Here is a 25,441-nt window from a genome sequence, read left to right as displayed (position 1 = left end):
GTTCCTTTTTTTCAAGATACTTGGTAGATGATTGGATGGGACCGTCTGTCTATCACCGTGTGGGCGTGCAAACACAACCAATCATATTGACGTGTCTATATAGCTTCACATCCGGTTTCGCACATATCCCGCCCTTAGCTCACGCTGATTGGTCCGGTACGGAACGGATTTTTGTCAGCTCAACTCCCTGAGAGATCCCAGATGAGTGCTGTGTTGGGGAACCTGGTTACCCAATACCGCCCTCATCTGGCAGCATCAGGTTAGGTCATACCAAAGACTGTAAAAATGGGACCGGCTTGGCACTCAGCATCAATTGGTTAGATTGGAGGGGGTCAAAACAACTAATGATTCCCGAGCGCTCTCGGTGCACGCTGCAGCTCACCGCTTCCAAGACATGGGTCAAATGCCGGAGAACAAATGTCACTGCGGCAACGTGTGTGACTAAATCGTACGACTGTGATGAAGGTCAGCTCACTGACCTCCTGTTCGTCCATGTACTGGTTGTATCTCTAAAGCTCACTGACCTCCTGTTCGTCCATGTACTGGTTGTATCTCTAAAGCTCACTGACCTCCTGTTCGTCCATGTACTGGTTGTATCTCTAAAGCTCACTGACCTCCTGTTCGTCCATGTACTGGTTGTATCTCTAAAGCTCACTGACCTCCTGTTCGTCCATGTACTGGTTGTATCTCTAAAGCTCACTGACCTCCTGTTCGTCCATGTACTGGTTGTATCTCTAAAGCTCACTGACCTCCTGTTCGTCCATGTACTGGTTGTATCTCTAAAGCTCACTGACCTCCTGTTCGTCCATGTACTGGTTGTATCTCACTGGTTGTAAAGCTCACTGACCTCCTGTTCGTCCATGTACTGGTTGTATCTCTGCTCCATCATCTCCCTCTGCCATCGCTCCTGTTCCAACGTCTGCTGGATCAGCTGAGCCACCTCGCTCTGCTCGCCCGGCTTCTCTCGGCCAATCAGGAACCTTATACGAAAGTACAGGGGGGGGGGGGGGGGGGACAAGCAAGTACATTATGAAATGTATTTATTTCTTTCTCGTAACTTAACGCCCTGCTCAGTCATACTACTAAGCGTCACACAAAAAGCATCAAGAGTAGCAGATCTACAAGCTCGAAACCCACGTTTTGAGACACGTTTTGAGCTTGTAGATCTGCTACTATTGATATTTTAGCTCGTTTTGAATCCTGAACAATAACAGTTTTGGCCATAATAATAATATGAGGTTTCCAATGGAGGAGCATTTCACCCCTTTTTCAACCCCATCATCTCCTTCTCCCCTATTGCTCACGCAGTTAGAAAACACACACACACACACACACACACACACACACACACACACACACACACACACACACACACACACACACACACACACACACACACACACACACACACACACACACACACACACACACACACACACACACACACACACACACACACACACACACACACACACACACACACACACACACACACACACACGTGGGAATAGCATTTATGTACCATGTTTGTCTCCCATACCGCCCATATCTGCTTTAATTACTGACATTACAGTGTCGCACATTCCTGTGTTTAAAGTTTAATTTGAAAGATACTGTAAATAAATAAACCCACCAGTTGTGTGGCACCGTACAATAATGTATTAAAGCTTCCATACTTTATTCTTTATCCACTAAGGCCCTGTTCAAAACATGTTCACAAATAGCCAACATATACAAGCTCATAACACAGCACTTTGTTGTCGTTTAGTTGACAAATTCAAAGGAAAAAGAGGGCGTCAAGAAATAAAAACTAGACTAAAATGTTAGGAAGGGACTAGTGGACGAGAGATCCAGTACAAGTCATTGCAATGTGGCATGCTGAACATAGACGATCTACAAGCTCACAACATGTCACGCTGCTTGACGGCATCAAGGCCCGGCGCCAAAATACATTTTGTTCGACTAAATCAGCTGTAGATTTAGTCGACTAAGGTCTTAGAATATTTATCCTGTCTTGAACCCACAGCCAGTTTGACACCGTCTCTCACCACATCCTGCCACAACCCGGGCCTCTTACCAGTAGCTATACCTCAATGTAGAAGTAGAAATGCACTCTGTCGAGGTGTCAACCTGCACCTCGCACACAAGTATAGGCCAAACATGGCCTTTTTATCTCTACACCATGGGTTTTCAACAGGTGGTCTGTGGACCACTGGTGGTCCGTGAAGGTGTTGCATGTGGTCCCTGACCATGCATTTAGTAATGTAGGAAAGTGAAGATTCGTATTTGAATTTATTGTATTGACCACAAGTTGAGAAACAATGCAGTAAATAATCTGGTGACAATGATGACGCATCGATGTTGTCAGTTACTGGGAAGACGGATGTCAAGAACTTCCACAGAAAAGTGAGTTAGAATCTCAAGGGAAACCGTACCGGATTGCCTGGTTGAGTCACCATTATAAGGAAATGTGCCCATAATGAATCGCAAGTCTCTGCTTACTGAGTCATAGAATAAGTTACAATGAACAGCAACATGAGTTTATATGGAAGGTTAATTTCTTTCCCCCACACCACGACCAACACAACAATGGTCCCCAGGTTGAAATTCAGTCAGGGTGGTGGTCCCTGGTTCATACTCAGTTGAAAACCCCTGCTCTACACGATTGGACTATACTCTGCAATGCTCTCTGTGTAGGCGTAAACTATGCAGCTGGGTCCAGAAATGCTGCAGCGTGTCTTAACCCATTCTGACCCGAGATCAGATTCTAAAAATGTCTGTTTGAAAATTACAGTTTTCTGAAAAAGCTATGTTTCTATGTCAGTCGTTCTTCGATTTAAAAAAAAAATAGCAGACCTACAAGCTCGTAGCGCGCCACTCGGTGGCGCGCTATGAGCTTGTAGATCTGCTATTTTTAAATAGCTAAAGCATAACGTAATGCTAACACCAAAAGGGGTTCCCACCTAAAATAGGTTAACTGGAACCCGCAAGCCCGTTCACAAGTCCTGGCCACTCTCCACTGGCACTGACATGACGCTAGCATGTCACAGGGACTCAAACCGCGGTACGAGATGCAGTGGAGTAGAAGTAAAAGTATTGGCAATACTCAAGTAATTAATAATAATAATATCTCAATCTCAACATTTCACACGGGAACTCCTTTGTGTTTTAAGCATTATGTTATACTTTAGCTATTGGAAAATGGCATATCTACAAGCACGAGCTTGTAGATCTGCTACTTTTGAAAAATCGTGGAAATGTGGCACAATTCATTGAATATTTATTCCTCCAGAGAGAACGTTTTTAACTCAAATCTTTGCTTCTGGGGGGGGGGGGGGTCCCTGGAACAACATATTTTCAGATGGGGGTCGGCGGCCAATTACACACAACAGTTACTGATATAGAAACATAGGTTTTTCTGAAAACTAACATGATTTAGTAGACATTCAGGTCATTCACATTCAGGTCATTCACATCAGGTCAAAATGGGTTCGAGTTCAGTACAATGTAATTAACTTATAGTTGCTTTCCACAACTATCAATAATTTAGCTGCCGCCCCTCTGGAAGCCCTTCAACCCATTCTGAACGGGAAGCATCATGTTATGCTTTAGCTATTGAAAAATAGCAGATCTACAAGCTCATAGCGCGCCACCGAGTGGCGCGCTACGAGCTTGTAGGTCTGCTATTTTTGAAAAATCGAAAGAACGACTGACATTTTTAAAATCTGATCTCAGGTCAGAATGGGTTCTAATCAGACCAGTGTGTGTCCAGTGGAAACCTCGTATGAATCTGATCTCAGGTAAGAATGGGTTAAGGACCACCTGTGGGTCCCCGGCCCCTACGTTGAGAAGCCAAGCAGTGTGTTTTAGCTCATGCATTATGCATTCAGTGTAGAGACGCAGGAAGCCGAGGCCGATTCATAAAACCATCCGTCACACACAGAGAGCCAGAAACATCAGACTCACATCTGTATTTCTTCTTTTTTTCTGTAAATTAATGTCCTACTTTGGCACAGAAGAGTCTAAACGGTTCGGTAACACTTTACAATAACGACCTGTTATAAAGCATTTATAAACATTTATAAGCATTTGTAGATGAGTAATAATCATGAACAATCATTGTTAACATCCGTAAATGTTTACCTAAACATTTATAACTATGTTTAAACATAGTTTATACGTTATTAGTAAGGTATTAGTAAGTAGTAAACTATTCACAGTTATAATTGTTTAGGTAAGCATTTACGGATGTCAACAAACAGTCTTTTCATGATTATTACTCATCTACAAACTGCTTATAAATGTTTATCAATGCTTTATAACAGGTCGTTATTGTAAAGTGTTACCAACGGTTCGGTAACACTTTACAATCTGCAAATATTTGAATTAGGGCTGTCAATGGATTAAAATATTGAACTTGATTAATCGCATGATTGTCCATAGTTAACTGTGATTAATCGCAAATTAATCGCATATTTTTTATCCGTTCTAAATATACCTTATATCAGTGGTTTTCAAGATTTTTCATATCAAGGCCCATTATTTAATCTGCATTTGAGCCACGGACCACCATTTGATGACATTTAGCCTTCCAGACCCAAACTAAAGAACTGTATTGATGTTGGCCAATGGTACCATTACGAGAGATAACAGGCCATGTTGATCAAAATAACATGTTTTCTAAGTTTTCTAATTATTGTGTAGACTCACTGGGAGAGAGAGAGAGGGGGAGAGAGGCGGGGCTCACTGACTGCCTGCATTCACATGCATGCGTCTGTCAACCATTCTGTCAAACTTCACAGTGCGTTAATCGCACATCAAAAAAAATAGTGCCGTTAAAAGGATTGTGAGTTAACTAGTTAATAGTGCGTTAACTTTGACAGCCCTAATTTGAATATATAATTATTTCAGAGCGAATGTTTTTAACTCAAATCTTTGCCTCTTGGGGGACTGGGGGGGGGTCCCTGGAACAACATATTTTCAGCTGGGGGTCGGCGGCCAATTTCATATATTTTTGGGGGTCCTTGACATGAAATAGTTTGAAAACCACTGACATAGAAACATGAGGTTTTTCAGAAAACTGTCATGATGTAGAAGACATTTTGTAGAATCTGGTGTCAATCCTAAATGGGTTAATTAAATATTAAATCAATAAATCAATGAAAAAAAGCACTGTTTCTCTGCATGCCATGTGCATAATTATTGTAAGTCACTCTGGTGAAGAAAAATGCCTTAACCTATTTTGACCTGAGGATGATACAAATATCTTCTAGATCCTGACTAAAACCTATGTTTCCATGTCAGTGGTTCTCAAAGGTTTCCATGTCAATTATATGTAATATAAGAAGCTATAAGACTTTAGTTAAAGATGTCCGCTAGTCTGAAATAATATGTATTCCAAGTCTGCGCCACATTTTCACGATTTTTCTAAAATAGCAGACGTACTGTACAAGCTCGTAGCGCGGCACTCGGTGCCGCGCTACGAGCTTGTAGATCTGCTATTTTTCAACAGCTAAAGCATATAGCATAATGCTTAAAAACACCAAATAAGGGTTCCCGCCCAGAATGGGTTAAATTGTAATTAACCCATTCTGAACGGGCACCCATTTTGGTGTCAGCATCATGTTGTGCTTTAGCTATTTAAAAATAGCAGATCTACAAGCTCATATCGCGCCACCGAGTGGCGCGATACGAGCTTGTAGGTCTGCTATTTTTGAAAAATCGAAGAACGACTGACATTTTTTTAATCTGATCTCAGGTCAGAATGGGTTGATCAGACCAGTGTGTGCCCAGTGGAAACCCTCGTATGAATCTGATCTCAGGTCAGAATGGGTTAAATTGTAATTAAGAGCTTGTGACTAAATGAATAACTACTACTGAATCCATTGGACCACAGTTTATTCGATCCGTTTCCTGGACAGTACCAGTGCTGGACTTACAAGGTTTCCGCGCGACAAGAACGGACGCCATGTTTGTGGTTCGCTTAATTAGCCGTCAGCGCCGGTGAAATTGAAAGGCTACTCTGCGGCAGACTTAATCAGCGACCTCGCCTGGCCCATAATAATTAACTATGTTTGTGTCCCTGTGTGTGTGTGTGTGTGTGTGTGTGTGTGTGTGTGTGTGTGTCCCGTTACCATGGGCCTTTTAATTACACGTACTGTGGTGGAGTAAGTAACTTAAGTACTTGTACTCAAGTTATGCACGTAAAACCACAGCAGATCGACAAGCTTGTTGATCGGCTTGTTCTCTTGCGAAAGCTTCCCCCCCCCACAACAGAAAATAGAAAAGACACTGCTCTAGGCAGTGTCCCTGAGGGACTCCGCTCAACCACAATAGGGTTTAAGTGGTTAACCCATTTAGGACTGAGACCAGATTCTCCAAAATTTCTACTGAATCCTGACAGTTTTCTGAAAAACCCCATGTTTCTAATGTCAGTCGTTCTCAGACATTTTAATGCCAAGGACCCCCCACCCCCCCAAAGAAATATGTAAATTGACCGCCGACCCCAATCTGAACATATGTTGTTCTAGGGACCCCCCCCCCCCCCCCAGAAGCAAAAAGAATGAGTTAAACACGTTCGCTCTGAAAGAACATATTCAAAGATTTGCACCACATTTTCACGATTTAAAAAAGAATAGCAGATCTACAAGTTTGTAGATCTGCTAAAACACCAAAAGAGCTTTCCGTCCTGAATGGATTAAGCACAATTCTGAGATACTCGTACTTTCCTTTTTTTTCTCCTGTTTTTTATTATACGTTTTACTCCACTACAATTATTGGAAAACTGTAGTTGCTTGTTACTTGGCAGATTTAGATTATAATTATTTACAAAACATACATTAGCCACTTCTTAACCCATTCTGACCGGGCACCCATTTTGGTGTTGGCATCATGTCATGCTTTAGCCATTGAAAAATAGCAGATCTACAAGCTCATATCGCGCCACCGAGTGGCGCGATACGAGCTTGTAGGTCTGCTATTTTTTGAAAAATCGAAGAGCGACTGACATTTTTAGAATCTGATCTCAGGTCAGAATGGGTTCATCAGACCAGTGTGTGTCCGGCGGAAACCTCGTATGAATCTGATCTCAGGTCAGAATGGGTTAAGACATAATACTATACACGTGGCGTGGCGAGATAGGCCTGTTATGTGTACTAGAGTATTTGCACACTGTGGTGTTGCTATTTTTACATAAATAAATAAGTCTGTTTACATCTTCCTCCACTGATTAGACAGAGAAAGAATGGACTTAATAACTGACCTGGTCTGTGTCATAATGACGGTTCTGTGTTTGTCGTCTGTATGTACAGTATGTCTGTCTGTTGCCACAGCGATCTTAATTACACACAATTATGATGTTGGCTGGATCCATCCACCCATCCATCTTCAACCGCTTATCCGTAGTCGGGTCGCGGGGGCACCAGAGTGCTCCAGACTTCCCTCTCCAGAGCAACATTAGTGACTTCCTCCTGGGGGGATCCCGAGACATTCCAAGGCCAGTGAGTCGATGTGTTTCCTCCAACTGCGCCTTGGTCTCCTCCCAGTGGGACGTGGTCCTTGGTCTGCCCCGGGGGGTCTCCTCCCAGTGGGACGTGGTCCTTGGTCTGCCCCGGGGTCTCCTCCCAGTGGGACGTGGTCCTTGGTCTGCCCTGGGGGGGTCTCCTCCCAGTGGGACGTGGTCCTTGGTCTGCCCTGGGGGGTCTCCTCCCAGTGGGACGTGGTCCTTGGTCTGCCCTGGGGTCTCCTCCCAGTGGGACGTGGTCCTTGGTCTGCCCTGGGGTCTCCTACCAGTGGGACGTGGTCCTTGGTCTGCCCTGGGGGGTCTCCTCCCAGTGGGACGTGGTCCTTGGTCTGCCCTGGGGTCTCCTCCCAGTGGGACGTGATCCTTGGTCTGCCCCGGGGTCTCCTCCCAGTGGGACGTGGTCCTTGGTCTGCCCTGGGGTCTCCTCCCAGTGGGACGTGATCCTTGGTCTGCCCCGGGGTCTCCTCCCAGTGGGACGTGATCCTTGGTCTGCCCCGGGGTCTCCTCCCAGTGGGACGTGGTCCTTGGTCTGCCCCGGGGTCTCCTCCCAGTGGGACGTGGTCCTTGGTCTGCCCTGGGGTCTCCTACCAGTGGGACGTGCGTCGAGGACCTCCCTATAGGGAGACGCCCGAGAGGCATCCTAACCAGATGCCCGAAACCACCTAAGCTGGCTCATTTCCAAGTGAAGGAGCAGCGACTCTACTCTGAGTCTCTCTCGTGTGACTGAACTTCTCACCATATCTCTAAGGGAGATGTGGAAATGTATTGCAGTGTATGCTCTAACTGACATGATAGTAAAATTAATTTGGCTAACAAATGTTTTGTAATAATTCTAAATCTACAAACAAAGTAACTCAAGTTTTATAGTGGAGAAAAATGTGCAATAGTTTCCTCTGAGATGCAGTTGAGCCGTATAATAAACCACTGACACACTCCAGGGCATGCAGGGAGCTTTGATGTTAATCATGGAAGGGCAAAAATCCCACAGAGAATGTCTCTGTTAAGCTTTAAACAGGAAACCACACTTCCTCAGTCATCAGAGTACATTCCGGCACATTCCATACCGCCATGCATACATTATATTCTGTAACCTATTGGCTCCGTGGACATGACTGTACACATTGTGTAGTACAGTACGCAACAAAGGTCGACACGAACCTCAAGGAGACTGGACTCACCATGGTGAAGAGAGCCAAGGCCAGCATAGCCATAAATGGTAAATGGTGCATTTATATAGCGCCTTTATCCAATGCGCTTTACAGAGATTGTGCATTACATTCACCCATTCACACACCGATTCATACACCGATGGCAGCGGAAACCATGCAAGGCACCAACTAGCACATCGGGAGCAATTAGGGGTTCAGTGTCTTGCTCAAGGACACTTCGACAGTAACTCTGGGGGAGCCCGGGTTCGAACTGGCAACCTTACGGTTCCCATCCAGGCACTCTACCCCTGAGCCACCGCCGCCCCAGCCATCAGAGCCATCAGAGAACCAGCATTATTATTATTATTAGTAGTAGTAGTAGTAGCTCACGCTTGTGAGCTTGTAGATCAGCTATTTTCAGCATGCAACCAAGTAAACCGTGTAAAATGACTTATACTCGCTCTCTCGTCCACTAGTCCCTTCCTAACATTTTAGTCTAGTTTTTTAGTCGACGAAATCGTCAGTATATTCAGTCTTAGTTTTAGTCATCATATAGCATAGTTTCCATTTAGTTTTCGTCGGTGGAAAAAAGGTAGTCGACAAACCTTTTTTTCCTCTTGTTTTTTTGTCGACGAAAACAGTGTTCAGTAAAGAGTGTCTTACTTGACGCTTCCTGAGGTGTTCCTGAGTAAAGAGTGTCTTACTTGACGCTTCCTGACGTGTTCCTGAGTAAAGAGTGTCTTACTTGACGCTTCCTGAGGTGTTCCTGAGTAAAGAGTGTCTTACTTGACGCTTCCTGAGGTGTTCCTGAGTAAAGAGTGTCTTACTTGACGCTTCCTGAGGTGTTCCTGAGTAAAGAGTGTCTTACTTGACGCTTCCTGAGGTGTTCCTGAGTAAAGAGTGTCTTACTTGACGCTTCCTGAGGTGTTCCTGAGTAAAGAGTGTCTTACTTGACGCTTCCTGAGGTGTTCCTGAGTAAATAGTGTCTTACTTGACGCTTCCTGAGGTGTTCCTGAGTAAAGAGTGTCTTACTTGACGCTTCCTGAGGTGTTCCTGAGTAAAGAGTGTCTTACTTGACGCTTCCTGAGGTGTTCCTGAGTAAAGAGTGTCTTACTTGATGCTTCCTGAGGTGTTCCTGAGTAAAGAGTGTCTTACTTGACGCTTCCTGACGTGTTCCTGAGTAAAGAGTGTCTTACTTGACGCTTCCTGAGGTGTTCCTGAGTAAAGAGTGTCTTACTTGACGCTTCCTGAGGTGTTCCTGAGTAAAGAGTGTCTTACTTGATGCTTCCTGAGGTGTTCCTGAGTAAAGAGTGTCTTACTTGACGCTTCCTGACGTGTTCCTGAGTAAAGAGTGTCTTACTTGACGCTTCCTGACGTGTTCCTGAGTAAAGAGTGTCTTACTTGATGCTTCCTGAGGTGTTCCTGAGTAAAGAGTGTCTTACTTGACGCTTCCTGAGGTGTTCCTGAGTAAAGAGTGTCTTACTTGACGCTTCCTGACGTGTTCCTGAGTAAAGAGTGTCTTACTTGACGCTTCCTGACGTGTTCCTGAGTAAAGAGTGTCTTACTTGACGCTTCCTGAGGTGTTCCTGAGTAAAGAGTGTCTTACTTGACGCTTCCTGAGGTGTTTCTGAGTAAAGAGTGTCTTACTTGACGCTTCCTGAGGTGTTCCTGAGTAAAGAGTGTCTTACTTGACGCTTCCTGAGGTGTTCCTGAGTAAAGAGTGTCTTACTTGACGCTTCCTGAGGTGTTCCTGAGTAAAGAGTGTCTTACTTGACGCTTCCTGAGGTGTTCCTGAGTAAAGAGTGTCTTACTTGACGCTTCCTGAGGTGTTCCTGAGTAAAGAGTGTCTTACTTGACGCTTCCTGAGGTGTTCAGTAAAGAGTGTCTTACTTGACGCTTCCTGAGGTGTTCCTGAGTAAAGAGTGTCTTACTTGACGCTTCCTGACGTGTTCCTGAGTAAAGAGTGTCTTACTTGACGCTTCCTGAGGTGTTCCTGAGTAAAGAGTGTCTTACTTGACGCTTCCTGACGTGTTCCTGAGTAAAGAGTGTCTTACTTGAGGCTTCCTGAGGTGTTCCTGAGTAAAGACTGTCTTAGTAAAGAGTGTCTTACTTGACGCTTCCTGAGGTGTTCCTGAGTAAAGAGTGTCTTACTTGACGCTTCCTGAGGTGTTCCTGAGTAAAGAGTGTCTTACTTGACGCTTCCTGACGTGTTCCTGAGTAAAGAGTGTCTTACTTGATGCTTCCTGAGGTGTTCCTGAGTAAAGAGTGTCTTACTTGACGCTTCCTGAGGTGTTCCTGAGTAAAGAGTGTCTTACTTGACGCTTCCTGAGGTGTTCCTGAGTAAAGAGTGTCTTACTTGACGCTTCCTGACGTGTTCCTGAGCACCGAGGCGGCGAAGGTCTGCGTGACTCCAACCAGACTGGTCCCGTCCACCTCCACGATCAGGTCGTTCACCTGGATCCTGGAAAACACACACTTATCGTTAGATTCAACACATTCAACAAATTAAATTTGGGCTTTAAAGCATTATGTTATACTTTAGCTATTGAAAAATAGCAGATCTACAAGCTCATAGCGCGCCACTCGCTGAAAATGTGGCGCAAATGTGGAATAAGCATGTAGATGTGCTATTTTTCAATAGCTGAAGTATAACATAATGCTTACAGCACCAAAAGGGGTTCTTCTCGCCCCGAAATGGGTTAAGTGGTTAAAAGTCAGGTCGGTATAGATGCCGGTTCCAGAATGTGATCACACGACTGACAAGACGAGGGACGTTAATTTATGTGAATAGTGAATGGGAAGTTTCAATCGCATTTGCCCTTTGTGCAGGCAGCACTGCCACTGCCGCGCACGCACGCACACGCACACGCACACGCACACGCACACGCGCACACACACACACACACACACACACACACACACACACACACACACACACAGAGAGAGAGAGAGAGAGAATGATAGAGAGGCAGAGAGAGAGTGTTGTTGTCTCTGTGTGCGCAGAGAGTTGTTGTCTCTGTGTGTGCAGAGAGTTGTTGTCTCTGTGTGCAGAGAGTTGTTGTCTCTGTGTGCGCAGAGAGTTGTTGTCTCTGTGTGTGCAGAGAGTTGTTGTCTCTGTGTGTGCAGAGAGTTGTTGTCTCTGTGTGCGCAGAGAGTTGTTGTCTCTGTGTGTGCAGAGAGTTGTTGTCTCTGTGTGTGCAGAGAGTTGTTGTCTGTGTGTGCAGAGAGTTGTTGTCTCTGTGTGTGCAGAGAGTTGTTGTCTCTGTGTGTGCAGAGAGTTGTTGTCTCTGTGTGTGCAGAGAGTTGTTGTCTCTGTGTGCGCAGAGAGTTGTTGTCTCTGTGTGTGCAGAGAGTTGTTGTCTCTGTGTGTGCAGAGAGTTGTTGTCTGTGCGCAGAGAGTTGTTGTCTCTGTGTGCAGAGAGTTGTTGTCTCTGTGTGTGCAGAGAGTTGTTGTGTCTGTGTGTGCAGAGAGTTGTTGTCTCTGTGTGCGCAGAGAGTTGTTGTCTGTGTGTGCAGAGAGTTGTTGTCTGTGTGTGCAGAGAGTTGTTGTCTCTGTGTGTGCAGAGAGTTGTTGTCTCTGTGTGCGCAGAGAGTTGTTGTCTCTGTGTGCGCAGAGAGTTGTTGTCTCTGTGTGTGCAGAGAGTTGTTGTCTCTGTGTGTGCAGAGAGTTGTTGTGTCTGTGTGTGCAGAGAGTTGTTGTCTCTCTGTGCGCAGAGAGTTGTTGTCTCTGTGTGAGCAGAGAGTTGTTGTCTCTGTGTGTGCAGAGAGTTGTTGTCTCTGTGTGTGCAGAGAGTTGTTGTCTCTGTGTGTGCAGAGAGTTGTTGTCTCTGTGTGTGCAGAGAGTTGTTGTCTCTGTGTGTGCAGAGAGTTGTTGTCTCTGTGTGTGCAGAGAGTTGTTGTCTCTGTGTGCAGAGAGTTGTTGTCTCTGTGTGTGCAGAGAGTTGTTGTCTCTGTGTGTGCAGAGAGTTGTTGTCTCTGTGTGCAGAGAGTTGTTGTCTCTGTGTGCAGAGAGTTGTTGTCTCTGTGTGCAGAGTTGTTGTCTCTGTGTGCAGAGAGTTGTTGTCTCTGTGTGTGCAGAGAGTTGTTGTCTCTGTGTGCAGAGAGTTGTTGTCTCTGTGTGTGCAGAGAGTTGTTGTCTCTGTGTGCAGAGAGTTGTTGTCTCTGTGCGCAGAGAGTTGTTGTCTCTGTGTGCAGAGAGTTGTTGTCTCTGTGTGTGCAGAGAGTTGTTGTCTCTGTGTGCGCAGATAGTTGTTGTCTCTGTGTGTGCAGAGAGTTGTTGTCTCTGTGTGCGCAGAGAGTTGTTGTCTCTGTGTGTGCAGAGAGTTGTTGTCTCTGTGTGCGCAGAGAGTTGTTGTCTCTGTGTGTGCAGAGAGTTGTTGTCTCTGTGTGTGCAGAGAGTTGTTGTCTCTGTGTGCAGAGAGTTGTTGTCTCTGTGTGCAGAGAGTTGTTGTCTCTGTGTGTGCAGAGAGTTGTTGTCTCTGTGTGCAGAGAGTTGTTGTCTCTGTGTGCAGATAGTTGTTGTCTCTGTGTGCGCAGAGAGTTGTTGTCTCTGTGTGCGCAGAGAGTTGTTGTCTCTGTGTGTGCAGAGAGTTGTTGTCTCTGTTGTTTTGTTGTATGTATGCTTTGGCAATGTAGAACATATTTATCATGCCATTAAAGCCTTTTGAAATTGAATTGAAAAATTGAGAGAGAGAGAGAGAGAGAGAGAGAGAAAGAGACAGAGACAGAGACAGAGACAGAGAGAGAGCTCGTTAACCGAAACACCAGCACTTTGCAGATGCAGTTATTTCATGGCACTGCACTCACTAAACGACGTCACCGTTGATGGCAACACAATAGTGTCAATGTCAGTGTCAAGGTCTCAGGTGAACAACGTAATACCTGAGGGGGGGGGGGGGGGGGGGGCTCAACAACTAAACGCCACTCGGTGGCGCGCTATGAGCTTGTACGTAGATCTGCTATTTTTCAATAGCTAAAGCACCAAAATGGGTTCCAAAATGCCCTGCACAAGGTGCCCTTTTTTTCACTTGAGCACCTGCCCCTCTAAATGTCTGTGCACGCCACTGATTTTGACCTTTATTTTATTTTATTTTGAACTTGATTATCTTTGACCATGAAGGTTTCAGAAGGTTCGACCATCATCATTCCAACATCTCAGATCTGTTTTACATCTGAAACATGTTCAAAACATGCATTCAGGGCAGCATAGGCTACTTATTATACCAATCTTTTAAGCCTCCCGTCTTTAGCAAACGACCGCTCCATCAATCAAATTTAACTGCTGATAAATACTCTGTGACTATACTTAAAAAAGGCAAGGAAAGAAAGAACAGAAAACACCGCTGGCAGTGGGTGGATTATTTATGTACAGCATTTATTCAGGCGGTAAATGGAGTCACGTAATAGCGGTTTAATGTTATTCATTTCAGTGTTATGGGCCGATGTAGCGCCTCTCGCTCCAGAGCGGTGCAGAGCGGTTGACAGCAGCAGCAACCTTTAACACCTTCCTTTAACACCTCTTAACCTTTTAATGCTCACAATCTGCTCGTCGCCGACGAGGTCGGCTATTCTCGGCGCGGGACAAACGACGGGCGGCGATATTCTCTCTGTGGTAACAACTAGTTAATAAAACACTTCTCTCTGTGGTAACAACTAGTTAACACAACACTGCTCTCTATGTGGTAACAACTAGTTAACACAACACTGCTCTCTATGTGGTAACAACTAGTTAACACAACACTGCTCTCTATGTGGTAACAACTAGTTAACACAACACTGCTCTCTATGTGGTAACAACTAGTTAACACAACACTGCTCTCTATGTGGTAACAACTAGTTAACACAACACTGCTCTCTATGTGGTAACAACTAGTTAACACAACACTGCTCTCTATGTGGTAACAACTAGTTAACACAACACTGCTCTCTATGTGGTAACAACTAGTTAACACAACACTGCTCTCTATGTGGTAACAACTAGTTAACACAACACTGCTCTCTATGTGGTAACAACTAGTTAACACAACACTTATCTCTGGGGTAACAACTAGTTAACAAAACGCCTCTCTGGGGTAACAACTAGTTAACCAAACAAAGACCTTCAGGGGACAATGCCTTCAAAGAGGCAGAATGTTCGTTGCCAGTAAATGCCAGTACCTACTAGTGCTTGCGTGTGAATGTTAACTGGCGAATGCTAATGTCGTCCAATGCGACACACCTTTGTCACATTGTCAACCTCGTCTTTGACGATGGAGGAACGTTGGCGGTGTATCATAGCGGCAGCGGCGGCTATTTTCAGTTCAATCAGCACTGAATGAATGAGCCGAACGCTGTGAACGCTTCATTTTCAATCATTTCTTTATCGAGGGGCAACGTGACCCAGGCAGTTTGTCACACATTTGAATTGAACGTGTAGACGAGGTCTGGGCGGTATGACTTTAAATTAACAGTTTTACTGCTGAAAACGATTTACCAGACTTTTAATCAACCCCCCTTCACTGCCGAGATTGTTGTATTACCTTTAGAGCATACGCTGAATTATTTGGGCTTTTAATCCGTGAAAATCCAGCAAAAAAAGCTCCCGTGGTTTGTTATGATCCGAGCGTAGCATCCACCATCTTGGTGCACCGGGAAGACGCACACAAGACTCGTTTCAATGAGGCGTTGCACCCCATGCATTTCCATTGGCCTCAATTTCCCAGAAGCCCTAGCAGCCCACAGCATGTGACGATTTCCAGTTTCATCATCAAAACAGATGCACCTACTCTCTATCTCCGCGGCGAAGATGGATTTTATTTTTATTTATTACATTACGGCGGATTAAACACATAAAACAAAAGGCACGTATGTCCGATTTGGCAGCGACATTAACCTGGAGTAATCCATTCCCGGCACGGAAACTGTTTTAATATCAAGTTTATATCAAACTTTTGCCTCGATTATTATTATTCTCTCCACCAGGTCGAAGGCATGGGGAGAGAGTATGTTTTGCACTCAAAAGTATGTTTTGTCCGTGTGTGTGTGTGTGTGTGTGTGTGTGTGTGTGTGTGTGTGTGTGTGTGTGTGTGCGTGTCTGCGTCCGTGTGCTGCCCACAGCGTACCTGCCGTCCCGGTGCGCTGCCCCCGCGTCCGTCACGGTCTTGACGAAGATGCCCAGCTTCTCCAGACCCATGTCGGCGCCCGCGCCCATCCCGATGATACTGATGCCCAGCCCGTCGCCGTCTGAGGACAGAACCAAATAGAAAAAGATGTCAAAGGTTATCATTTAACCCATTCTGGCCTGAGATCAGATTCTAAAAATGTCTATTACATCCTGACAGTTTCATTATTAACCCATTCTGACCTGAGATCAGATTCTAAAAGTGTCTTCGATTTTTCAAAAATAGCAGACCTACAAGCTCGTATCGCGCCACTCGGTGGCGCGATACGAGCTTGTAGATCTGCTATTTTTCAATAGCTAAAGCACGACATGATACCAATACCAAAATGGGTTCCCGTACAGAATGGGTTAAAAACTCTTAACTCTGTATCAATGCTTTTTTTTTAAGATATGGTTTTGTGTTCCTGAAAAAAGGGTAAAACGTTCCTCCAATTGGAAATCTCACCATTATGTCCAAAACGGTTACTTTTCTGGATTCAAAAGGGGCAAAAAAAGTGCTACGAGCATGCAGATCTGCTATTATTTTTTTTAATTGTAAGAATGTGGCACAAATCTTTTAATATATATTCTTTCAGAGCAAATGTTTTTAACTCAAATCTTTGGTCCTGGGGGGGGGGGGGGGGGTCCCTGGAACAACATATTTTCAGGTGGGGGTTCGGCGGCCAATTACAGATAATTCTGGGGGTCCTTGACATGAAAAAGGTTGAGCACCACTGACATAGAAACATAGGGTTTAACCCTGTGAGCACCACTGACATAGAAACATAGGGTTTAACCCTGTGAGCACCACTGACATAGAAACATAGGGTTTAACCCTGTGAGCACCACTAACATAGAAACATAGGGTTTAACCCTGTGAGCACCACTGACATAGAAACATAGGGTTTAACCCTGTGAGCACCACTGACATAGAAACATAGGGTTTTAACCCTTTGAGCACCGCTGACATAGAAACATAGGGTTTTAACCCTTTGAGCACCACTGACATAGAAACATAGGGTTTTAACCCTTTGAGCACCGCTGACATAGAAACATAGGGTTTTAACCCTGTGAGCACCACTGACATAGAAACATAGGGTTTAACCCTGTGAGCACCACTGACATAGAAACATAGGGTTTAACCCTGTGAGCACCACTGACATAGAAACATAGGGTTTAACCCTGTGAGCACCACTGACATAGAAACATAGGGTTTTAACCCTGTGAGCACCACTGACATAGAAACATAGGGATTTAACCCTGTGAGCACCACTAACATAGAAACATAGGGTTTAACCCTGTGAGCACCACTGACATAGAAACATAGGGTTTAACCCTGTGAGCACCACTGACATAGAAACATAGGGGTTTAACCCTGTGAGCACCACTAACATAGAAACATAGGGTTTTAACCCTGTGAGCACCACTGACATAGAAACATAGGGTTTAACCCTGTGAGCACCACTGACATAGAAACATAGGGTTTAACCCTGTGAGCACCACTGACATAGAAACATAGGGTTTTAACCCTTTGAGCACCGCTGACATAGAAACATAGGGTTTTAACCCTTTGAGCACCGCTGACATAGAAACATAGGGTTTTAACCCTTTGAGCACCGCTGACATAGAAACATAGGGTTTTAACCCTGTGAGCACCACTGACATAGAAACATAGGGTTTAACCCTGTGAGCACCACTGACATAGAAACATAGGGTTTAACCCTGTGAGCACCACTGACATAGAAACATAGGGTTTAACCCTGTGAGCACCACTGACATAGAAACATAGGGGTTTAACCCTGTGAGCACCACTAACATAGAAACATAGGGTTTAACCCTGTGAGCACCACTGACATAGAAACATAGGGTTTAACCCTGTGAGCACCACTGACATAGAAACATAGGGGTTTAACCCTGTGAGCACCACTAACATAGAAACATAGGGTTTTAACCCTGTGAGCACCACTGACATAGAAACATAGGGTTTAAACCCTGTGAGCACCGCTGACATAGAAACATAGGGTTTAAACCCTGTGAGCACCACTAACATAGAAACATAGGGTTTAAACCCTGTGAGCACCACTAACATAGAAACATAGGGTTTTAACCCTGTGAGCACCGCTGACATAGAAACATAGGGTTTTTCAGAAAACTGTCATGGTTTAGAAGACATTTTGTAGCATGGAGCTCAGGTCTAAATGGGATAGTGAAGATAAGAGGTTTCTGAAAAAAACAATAAAAAAGATTGAAATGTGAATGTGAGATATGAGTTTCTGCTCCGACAGAGACAACATTTTATGATATCAAATATAGATGTAGACATGTAGGCAAACAAGGTAACAACAACAACTCTCTTTACGCTAGCTTTGTTTTGCTTATGGGAGCCGTGCAACTGGCAAGGTTGCGCGTGCGTGAGTGTGTGCGTGCGTGAGTGCGTGTGTGTCGTTTATGTTTGACTCAAGTTGTGCTCGCATTCCTTCTATCCGCTCTGCTCTGAGATGTAGTGGAGTAGAAGTACTGGAGTAGAAGTACAAGTATTGACAAATGGAAATACTCCAGTAAAGTAAAATAACCTCAAAACTGTACTTAAAAGTGCAGTACTTGAGTAAATGTTCTCAATTACTTTCCACCCATCTTTGACCCCTCATATGAAAAGTGTGTTTATAATGTATTAGTATTATATTTGTATATATAATTCCTTTTCTTCCTCTGTTTGTAATGTCTGATGTGAAGGAATGTGTTGCTATTGTCTCTCTGGAGGTGATAATGGCTGGCTGGTAGTTTTCGAGGCAATTCACACATTAGCCTAACAATAGACCCGACAATGCATACTAATGAAGTGCTGCTAAGCACACTATTTCATTAGTAGGCTATACAAACTGGTGTCTATACAGTCTACAACTGCAATTCAAGGTTAACATTTTGTCCTCGCATTGAAGAGGAGACCACGACTCCACATTTAACAACGCAATAGCTGTATAAAATAAGATAAATAACAACACTTATCCTTCTAGCATTCCTTCTGATACACCCAACACTAGTACAGCTACACGAGACATAACAGCCGTTGTGCATTGTGTACACTACAATAGTACAGTATATGCAACAGCCCAAGGCGTAATATGACGTAAGTAAGGCGTATATGTTACAGTACATACGTACATGTATGTACTTCGTTATTATCTTATCATGTATGGGAAGACATGGACTCACACCGTAACCTAGTGTTCACCCATTTAGACCCGAGGCCGATTCTATATAAAATGTCTTCTAGAAAACAGTATTCTGACAAAACGTGCGTTGCAATAATCAGTGGTGCTCAAACCTTTCCCATGTCAAAATGATGTATTATTATAATTAATGATGTATTATTACAATTAATGATGTATTTTGCGGTGGACATCTCAACATAATTTGTGTCAGGGACCTCCAGACACAAAGATGTGTTAAAAATGTTTTCTCTAAAAAAAGAATATATATATATATATATATATATATATATTCAAAGATTTGCACACATTTTCATGTTTTTTTTCAAAGATAGCACTAAGCAGATCTACAAGCTCATAGCACGCTGTGGGCCTGTATAGATCTGCTATATTTGAATAGCCAACAAAGCATAAAATATGCTTCTATTTATGGACACGACTATACGACTATATATATAGATATATATAATAAATATATGAATGCTCCCTAATGCTGTGGAGATGTTCGAGAGAGCGTGAATCTACTGGACGGAGTGGGAGGAGGAGGAGGAGGAGGAAGCGAAAACATGCCTCCTTTGCACTTCTCCTCACTCTGCGGAGGTGACTCTCGCTGTGGGGGGGGGGGGGAGGGAGAGGGGGGGGGGGGTGTTGGATCAAGGGTTTCAGTATGACTGACTGAACTCAAGGCCTTTTTAAGAACCACTATGAAAATAATACCCGTTGGTATGATGTTACTCTGTCAGAGAACACTGGAAAGTGGCTCAGTGTTACATGAACTCTGACATCTGTACAAATGGAAGAGTCATTTGACAATGTACACATGGGCCTTTTCACAGACGCTCATAACCCATTTCGACCCGAGGACGATTCTACAAATGTCTTCTAAAATCATGACAGTTTTCTGAAGAAACCTCATGTTTCTAATGTCAGTGGTGGTTCTCAAACATTTTCATGTCAAGGACCCCCAAATAATATATGAAATTGGCCAACGACCCCCATCTGAAAATGTCCACCTCCCAGAAGCAAAGATTTTAGTTAAAAAACGTTCGCTCGGAAAGAATATATATTCAAAGCTTTGCACCACATGTTCATGATTTTTCAGAAATAGCAGACCTACAAGCTTGTAGCGCGGTGCCACGCTATGAGCTTGTAGATATGCTATTTTTCATTGGCTAAAGTGTAACATAATGCTTAAAACACCAAAAGATAGATAGATATTCCACTGTTACGTTCTTAGTTTTATGATAACTTGTGATGTATTGCCATGCTTTTGTGTTCTTGCTTATTGTAAATCGCTCTGGATTAAGACCGTCTGCTAAATGCCTAAATTGTAAATTGTAATGCAGAGCGACTTACAGTACACAAGGACAACACATGGTAATACATCAAATGCATAGCGAGAGTCATCTAGGGACCCGGACGGTTAGCTCAACCGTCTGGGCACCTAGAGGCTGCTGAGCCAGGCTGACGGTTAGCTCAACCATCTGGGCCCCTAGAGGCTGCTGAGCCAGGCTGACGGTTAGCTCAACCGTCTGGGCACCTAGAGGCTGCTGAGCCAGGCTGACGGTTAGCTCAACCATCTGGGCCCCTAGAGGCTGCTGAGCCAGGCTGACGGTTAGCTCAACCATCTGGGCACCTAGAGGCTGCTGAGCCAGGCTGACGGTTAGCTCAACCATCTGGGCACCTAGAGGCTGCTGAGCCAGGCTGACGGTTAGCTCAACCGTCTGGGCACCTAGAGGCTGCTGAGCCAGGCTGACGGTTAGCTCAACCGTCTGGGCACCTAGAGGCTGCTGAGCCAGGCTGACAGTTAGCTCTACCGTCTGGGCCCCTAGAGGCTGCTGAGCCAGCCTGACGGCTGGCTGTACATTGAAACTATATAATACAACTTTACAAACTATAGGATGCCGGGTCTACAACTTAATCTGGCATCCGTCTCCATTTGAATTACATTTTAACCTTTGGAGTCTGATTTTACGGCGGGAGAAATTGGGAGTGAGTCAGTTTATGTTATGTGGACATGCACTGACATTTTTGCATGTTAATCCCTAAACTACCGCACAGTATACATCTGCTGGTATGCTCACGACAAATCAAACTCAGCGTTTCTTCTATGCAACGGTAGAGTCTGTCTCCTATACGGCAGTGAACGCTGGACCCTGAAGACAACCCTGCAGAAGCCTCTAGACGGGTGCTACACCAGAATGATGCGTGCGGTACTTAACATCAGCAAGAGTGTACATGCTACCAACAAGACCATGTATGGGGGAATACCAAGGGTGAGGCAGAAAGTAGCAGCCAGGAGAATGAGACTAGCTCTGTGTCCACACTGAGGTAAACTCACAGACCCACCGGACCGACCAGCGCTGTATTGGAGCTACGTTATGGTTACAAGAGGTCTGGTCAAATCCAGTGTTGGAACTAACATAGTCATGGAACTAGTCATGTAAACTGACTTTTAGAGTAGAGCTTAACCCATTCTGACCTGAGATCAGATTCATACGAGGTTTCCGCCGGACACACACTGGTCTGATGAACCCATTCTGACCTGAGATCAGATTCTAAAAATGTCAGTCGCTCTTCGATTTTTCAAAAATAGCAGACCTACAAGCTCATATCGCGCCACTCGGTGGCGCGATATGAGCTTGTAGATCTGCTATTTTTAAATAGCTAAAGCATAACATGATGCTGACACCAAAATGGGTGCCCGGTCAGAATGGGTTAAAACAAACCACAACGGGACCAGTGACAGTAGGGAATATTTTTACTTTAATGTGTCTGAATTGGAAAATCTTATATATATATATTTTTTAAAACCTTTATTTTTTTTATAAAGTAAAGTAAAGTAACTAGTAACTATAGTTATTTTCATAATTTAGTAACTAGTAGAGTAATTAGTTACTGTTTCAGACTAGTAACTATAACTATAACTAATTACTTTTTAAAAGTAACTTGAACAACACTGGTCAAATCCCACCAGAGACACCTAAAGTCATTATGTTTCTGTACTTCTTTTGGAATGAAGGAAGAGAGCTTCATGGAGTTTAGATTATTAAATTAGACAAAGACAACTGAAGAAATAACTATTTTTTGGGACTGAATGAAGATTAATATGTTTTTCTCACATGTATTTTGATGGCGCTGGAGCTTCGCCTTTTTTTCTTTTTTATGTATTTATATGTCATATATATATAACTTCGATTTTATAATTGAAGTCAATGCCAGTCGGATCGGGCTGAAACCATGCCCAAATATGGAGTCATTATGTCACAGATACATCACCGTGTGGTGACATGACAGATTGGTCACATGAAGTGTGAGATACAAATGAGGCCACGCCCTCCTTGGACCCCGTCATAGATTTGTTTTTATTTGTTGCTGTTGTTGTTAGTCATGCATTCCAGTTCCCACCTGATGTCGTGTCTGAGTTCTGATTGGTCCAGATCGTGCTGAATAACTGCTAGCTTGCATAACGTCTTGAGACTAGGACTCAAGTCTAACATGTACAGGTTATCAGGTCTGTTGTATCCTCCAAAGAGGATGATACGATCTCCCACAATGCAACAGAACATCCTATACATCACAGCGGGGCCTTTCCACTTGGGCTCAAACTTCGTCCAGGAGAAGGTCTGTGGATTGAATTTCCACAGACCATCGAAGGTCTGCTCTTCATTGCGGCCTCCACATATGTACAGCTCTCCATTGTAGGTAAAGGCTGAATGACACCAGTGTCCTTCTGGCTGTAGCTGTGCAGAAGATGTGCTCAGCCAGAGGTTGGTCTCTGTGTCAAACACTCTGATGTTGTAGTAGTCCTTGTTGAACCCAAATAAAAACAACTTTGTTCCAATGATGGTGGCAGAGTGACCTTGTGAAACAGGAGGTGGAGTTCCTCTGGAGTTGATTGAAGACCAGACCATTGTGCTGGTGTCCAACTTGTACATGTCATGAGTGTATACAGTATGCTGGTTGCATCCTCCAAGGATAAACATGACCTTCCCCAAAACACAGGCGGAGTGGAACCTCCTCGCCTCTGGAACGGTTCCAGAAACCTTGGGCCGGAACCATCTGTGGGTGTCCACATCAAATCCATAAAGAGTGTTGCAGCACTTCCCTGTGTCATATTTATAACCTCCCCAGATATAGATATCTTCCATCAGCACAGCTGTGTGGGAGCAGCGATTGGACGGAACCTCAAGGATACATTCTGCTCTAAATGTTGTCACTGGCGTCAACTTCCTCCAGCGTAAAGGCACTGTGTTGAAGACGTGAACATCAATCCGATCATTCCTGTCCTTCATTGGCCCACCAAATGAGTAGACTTTGTCTCCCACGGCAACAGCAGCTTGATCGTCATTATGAGGCCCTCTGTTCAGATGAGACGTCCAGCAGAACATTTCTCACAACAGATCCTCCAGGGTTTAAATTTGCTTCTTCCAGTGTCGTCGTGTAACAGAATGGTGTCCTATTGTGTGCTCTAACACTTATATTGGTTCATTGGCACAAACGTCACGCAAGGTTTGACCAATCCACAAAGCTGATGGGTTGGGCTGGCCAGTCACGGAAGTTGATGCCTGTTGATGTCCCTAATATGGACAGGCTCTAACACAGCAGACAGACAGGCTCTACACAGCAGACAGACAGGCTCTACACAGCAGACAGACAGGCTCTACACAGCAGACAGACAGGCTCTACACAGCAGACAGACAGGCTCTACACAGCAGACAGACAGGCTCTACACAGCAGACAGACATTCAGGGGTCAAAATGGACCCTTACAGGTCTGTAACCCTGATCTAGGATCATAAGTAAACCAAGAACCTGTCATCAGTCTAAACATTATAAAAAAACAAACAATCAAATAAAACAAAATGTACATTGAAACTATAATACAACTTTACAAACTATAGGATGCCGGGTCTACAAATTAATCTGGCATCCGTCTCCATCTGAATTACATTTTAACCTTTGCATTAGACTGCAAGGTCATCAAAGCTAGGTCCTAGCGCGCCACCGAGTGGCGCGCTACAAGCTTGATGGTCTGCTATTTTTGAAAAATCAAAGAACGACTGACATAGAAACATAGCTTTTTCAGAAAACTGTCAGGATGTAGAAGACATTTTTAGAATCTGATCTCAGGTCAAAATGGGTTAACATCAGCTAGAGCGTTACACGTTACCAACAATACCCTGTATGAGGGAATACCACGGGTGAGCCAGAAAGTAGCAGCCAGGAGAATGAGACTAGCAGGACAGTACTGCTGTCTGTACAGTACACTGCCTGTACTGTACTGTACTGTACTCAAGAAAGATGCAGGAGCTCGAAGCACCAACGAGCCGGCCAGATGTATGGAGAACCAGGATGATTGCAAGCGACGATTGAGGGCTTGTCTGAGGACGACCCAGAGAGATCACGCATATATTTCTACCTTATCTCAGGTTTATGTGTAAATATGTACAGTAGTCTTATGTACTCTTTTCCCCTGTAAATCTGTGATGTGACAATAAACCTTGATTCTGATTTGTGAAACAGTGTGAAAGGAGCCCCCCCCCCCCCCCCCCCCCGCGCCGTGTTTCATTGCAGAAATTGCAGTTAGATGAAACATAATTGAATGTTGTTTTTCTGGGAATGCTTTTTTATTTTTTTATGTTTTGAAACAATAATAATTAAAAGCAAAAATGTAGGAAACAAATTTTTTTTACGGGTAGGGACCCGTCAAAATGTGTCCGCCCCGACCCACAAATGTCTCCTCCGGACCCCCCAGTGCTTGGGAACTGGTGCTTTTAACCCATTTTGGGCGGGAACCCCTTTTGGTGTTAGCATTATGTCATGCTTTAGCTATTGAAAAATATCAGATCTACAAGCTCATAGCTCGCCACCGAGTGGCGCGCTACGAGCTTGTAGGTCTGATATTTAAAAAAAATCAAAGAACGACTGACATAGAAGACGTAGCTTTTTCAGAAAAGTGTCAGGATGTAGAAGACATTTGTAGAATCTGATCTCAGGTCAGAATGGGTTAATGGGCACGGCGTGCTGATTGGCTGAGCGTTTAACGGGTGCGTGCCGATTGGCTGAGCGTTTAACGGGTGATTGGCTGACCTTTCTCCAGCTCCACGGGGAACAGGTCCAGCCGTTCCACCCTCTTCTCCAGCTCGTACTCGGCGGACGCCGCCATGGGGTCCACGTCCTCGTTGCGTCTGTCGTAGTCCTCGTTGGGGTAGGTGGCGAACACCTGCGTCAGAGAGGATGATCAGTTACAATGTGTGGTCCTCGTTAACACATTCTGACCTGAGATCAGATTCTAAAAAATGTCTATTACATCCTGACTGTTTCATTATTATCCCATTCTGACCTGAGATCAGATTAAAAAAAATGTCGTTGCTTTAAAAAAAATAGCAGAACGAGCCCTGTGTATCGCTACGCTCACAGAC

At 44.3% G+C, this 25,441-nt stretch overlaps 1 protein-coding gene across 1 annotated transcript in view; it reads right to left on the bottom strand.

The window, feature by feature from the left end:
- Window positions 1-25,441, bottom strand: part of LOC310874770 (neurabin-2-like) — an 82,246-nt gene that overhangs the window by 22,032 nt on the left and 34,773 nt on the right. Inside the window, exons 6-9 of the mRNA XM_083787633.1 lie at window positions 25,110-25,242; window positions 15,771-15,891; window positions 11,027-11,131; window positions 848-980 (exon numbers count right to left, since the gene is read on the bottom strand). Of these exons, the coding sequence (XP_083643759.1) occupies window positions 848-980; window positions 11,027-11,131; window positions 15,771-15,891; window positions 25,110-25,242 (492 nt within the window). The remainder of the gene's footprint in view (window positions 1-847; window positions 981-11,026; window positions 11,132-15,770; window positions 15,892-25,109; window positions 25,243-25,441) is intronic.

The sequence above is a fragment of the Protomyctophum parallelum genome, assembly GCF_964188405.1.
Source record: "Protomyctophum parallelum genome assembly, chromosome: 17".
NCBI classification, from domain to species: Eukaryota; Metazoa; Chordata; class Actinopteri; order Myctophiformes; family Myctophidae; genus Protomyctophum; species Protomyctophum parallelum.
The sequence above is the reverse complement of the archived record's forward strand: the minus strand, read 5'-3'. Positions and strand labels throughout refer to the sequence as shown.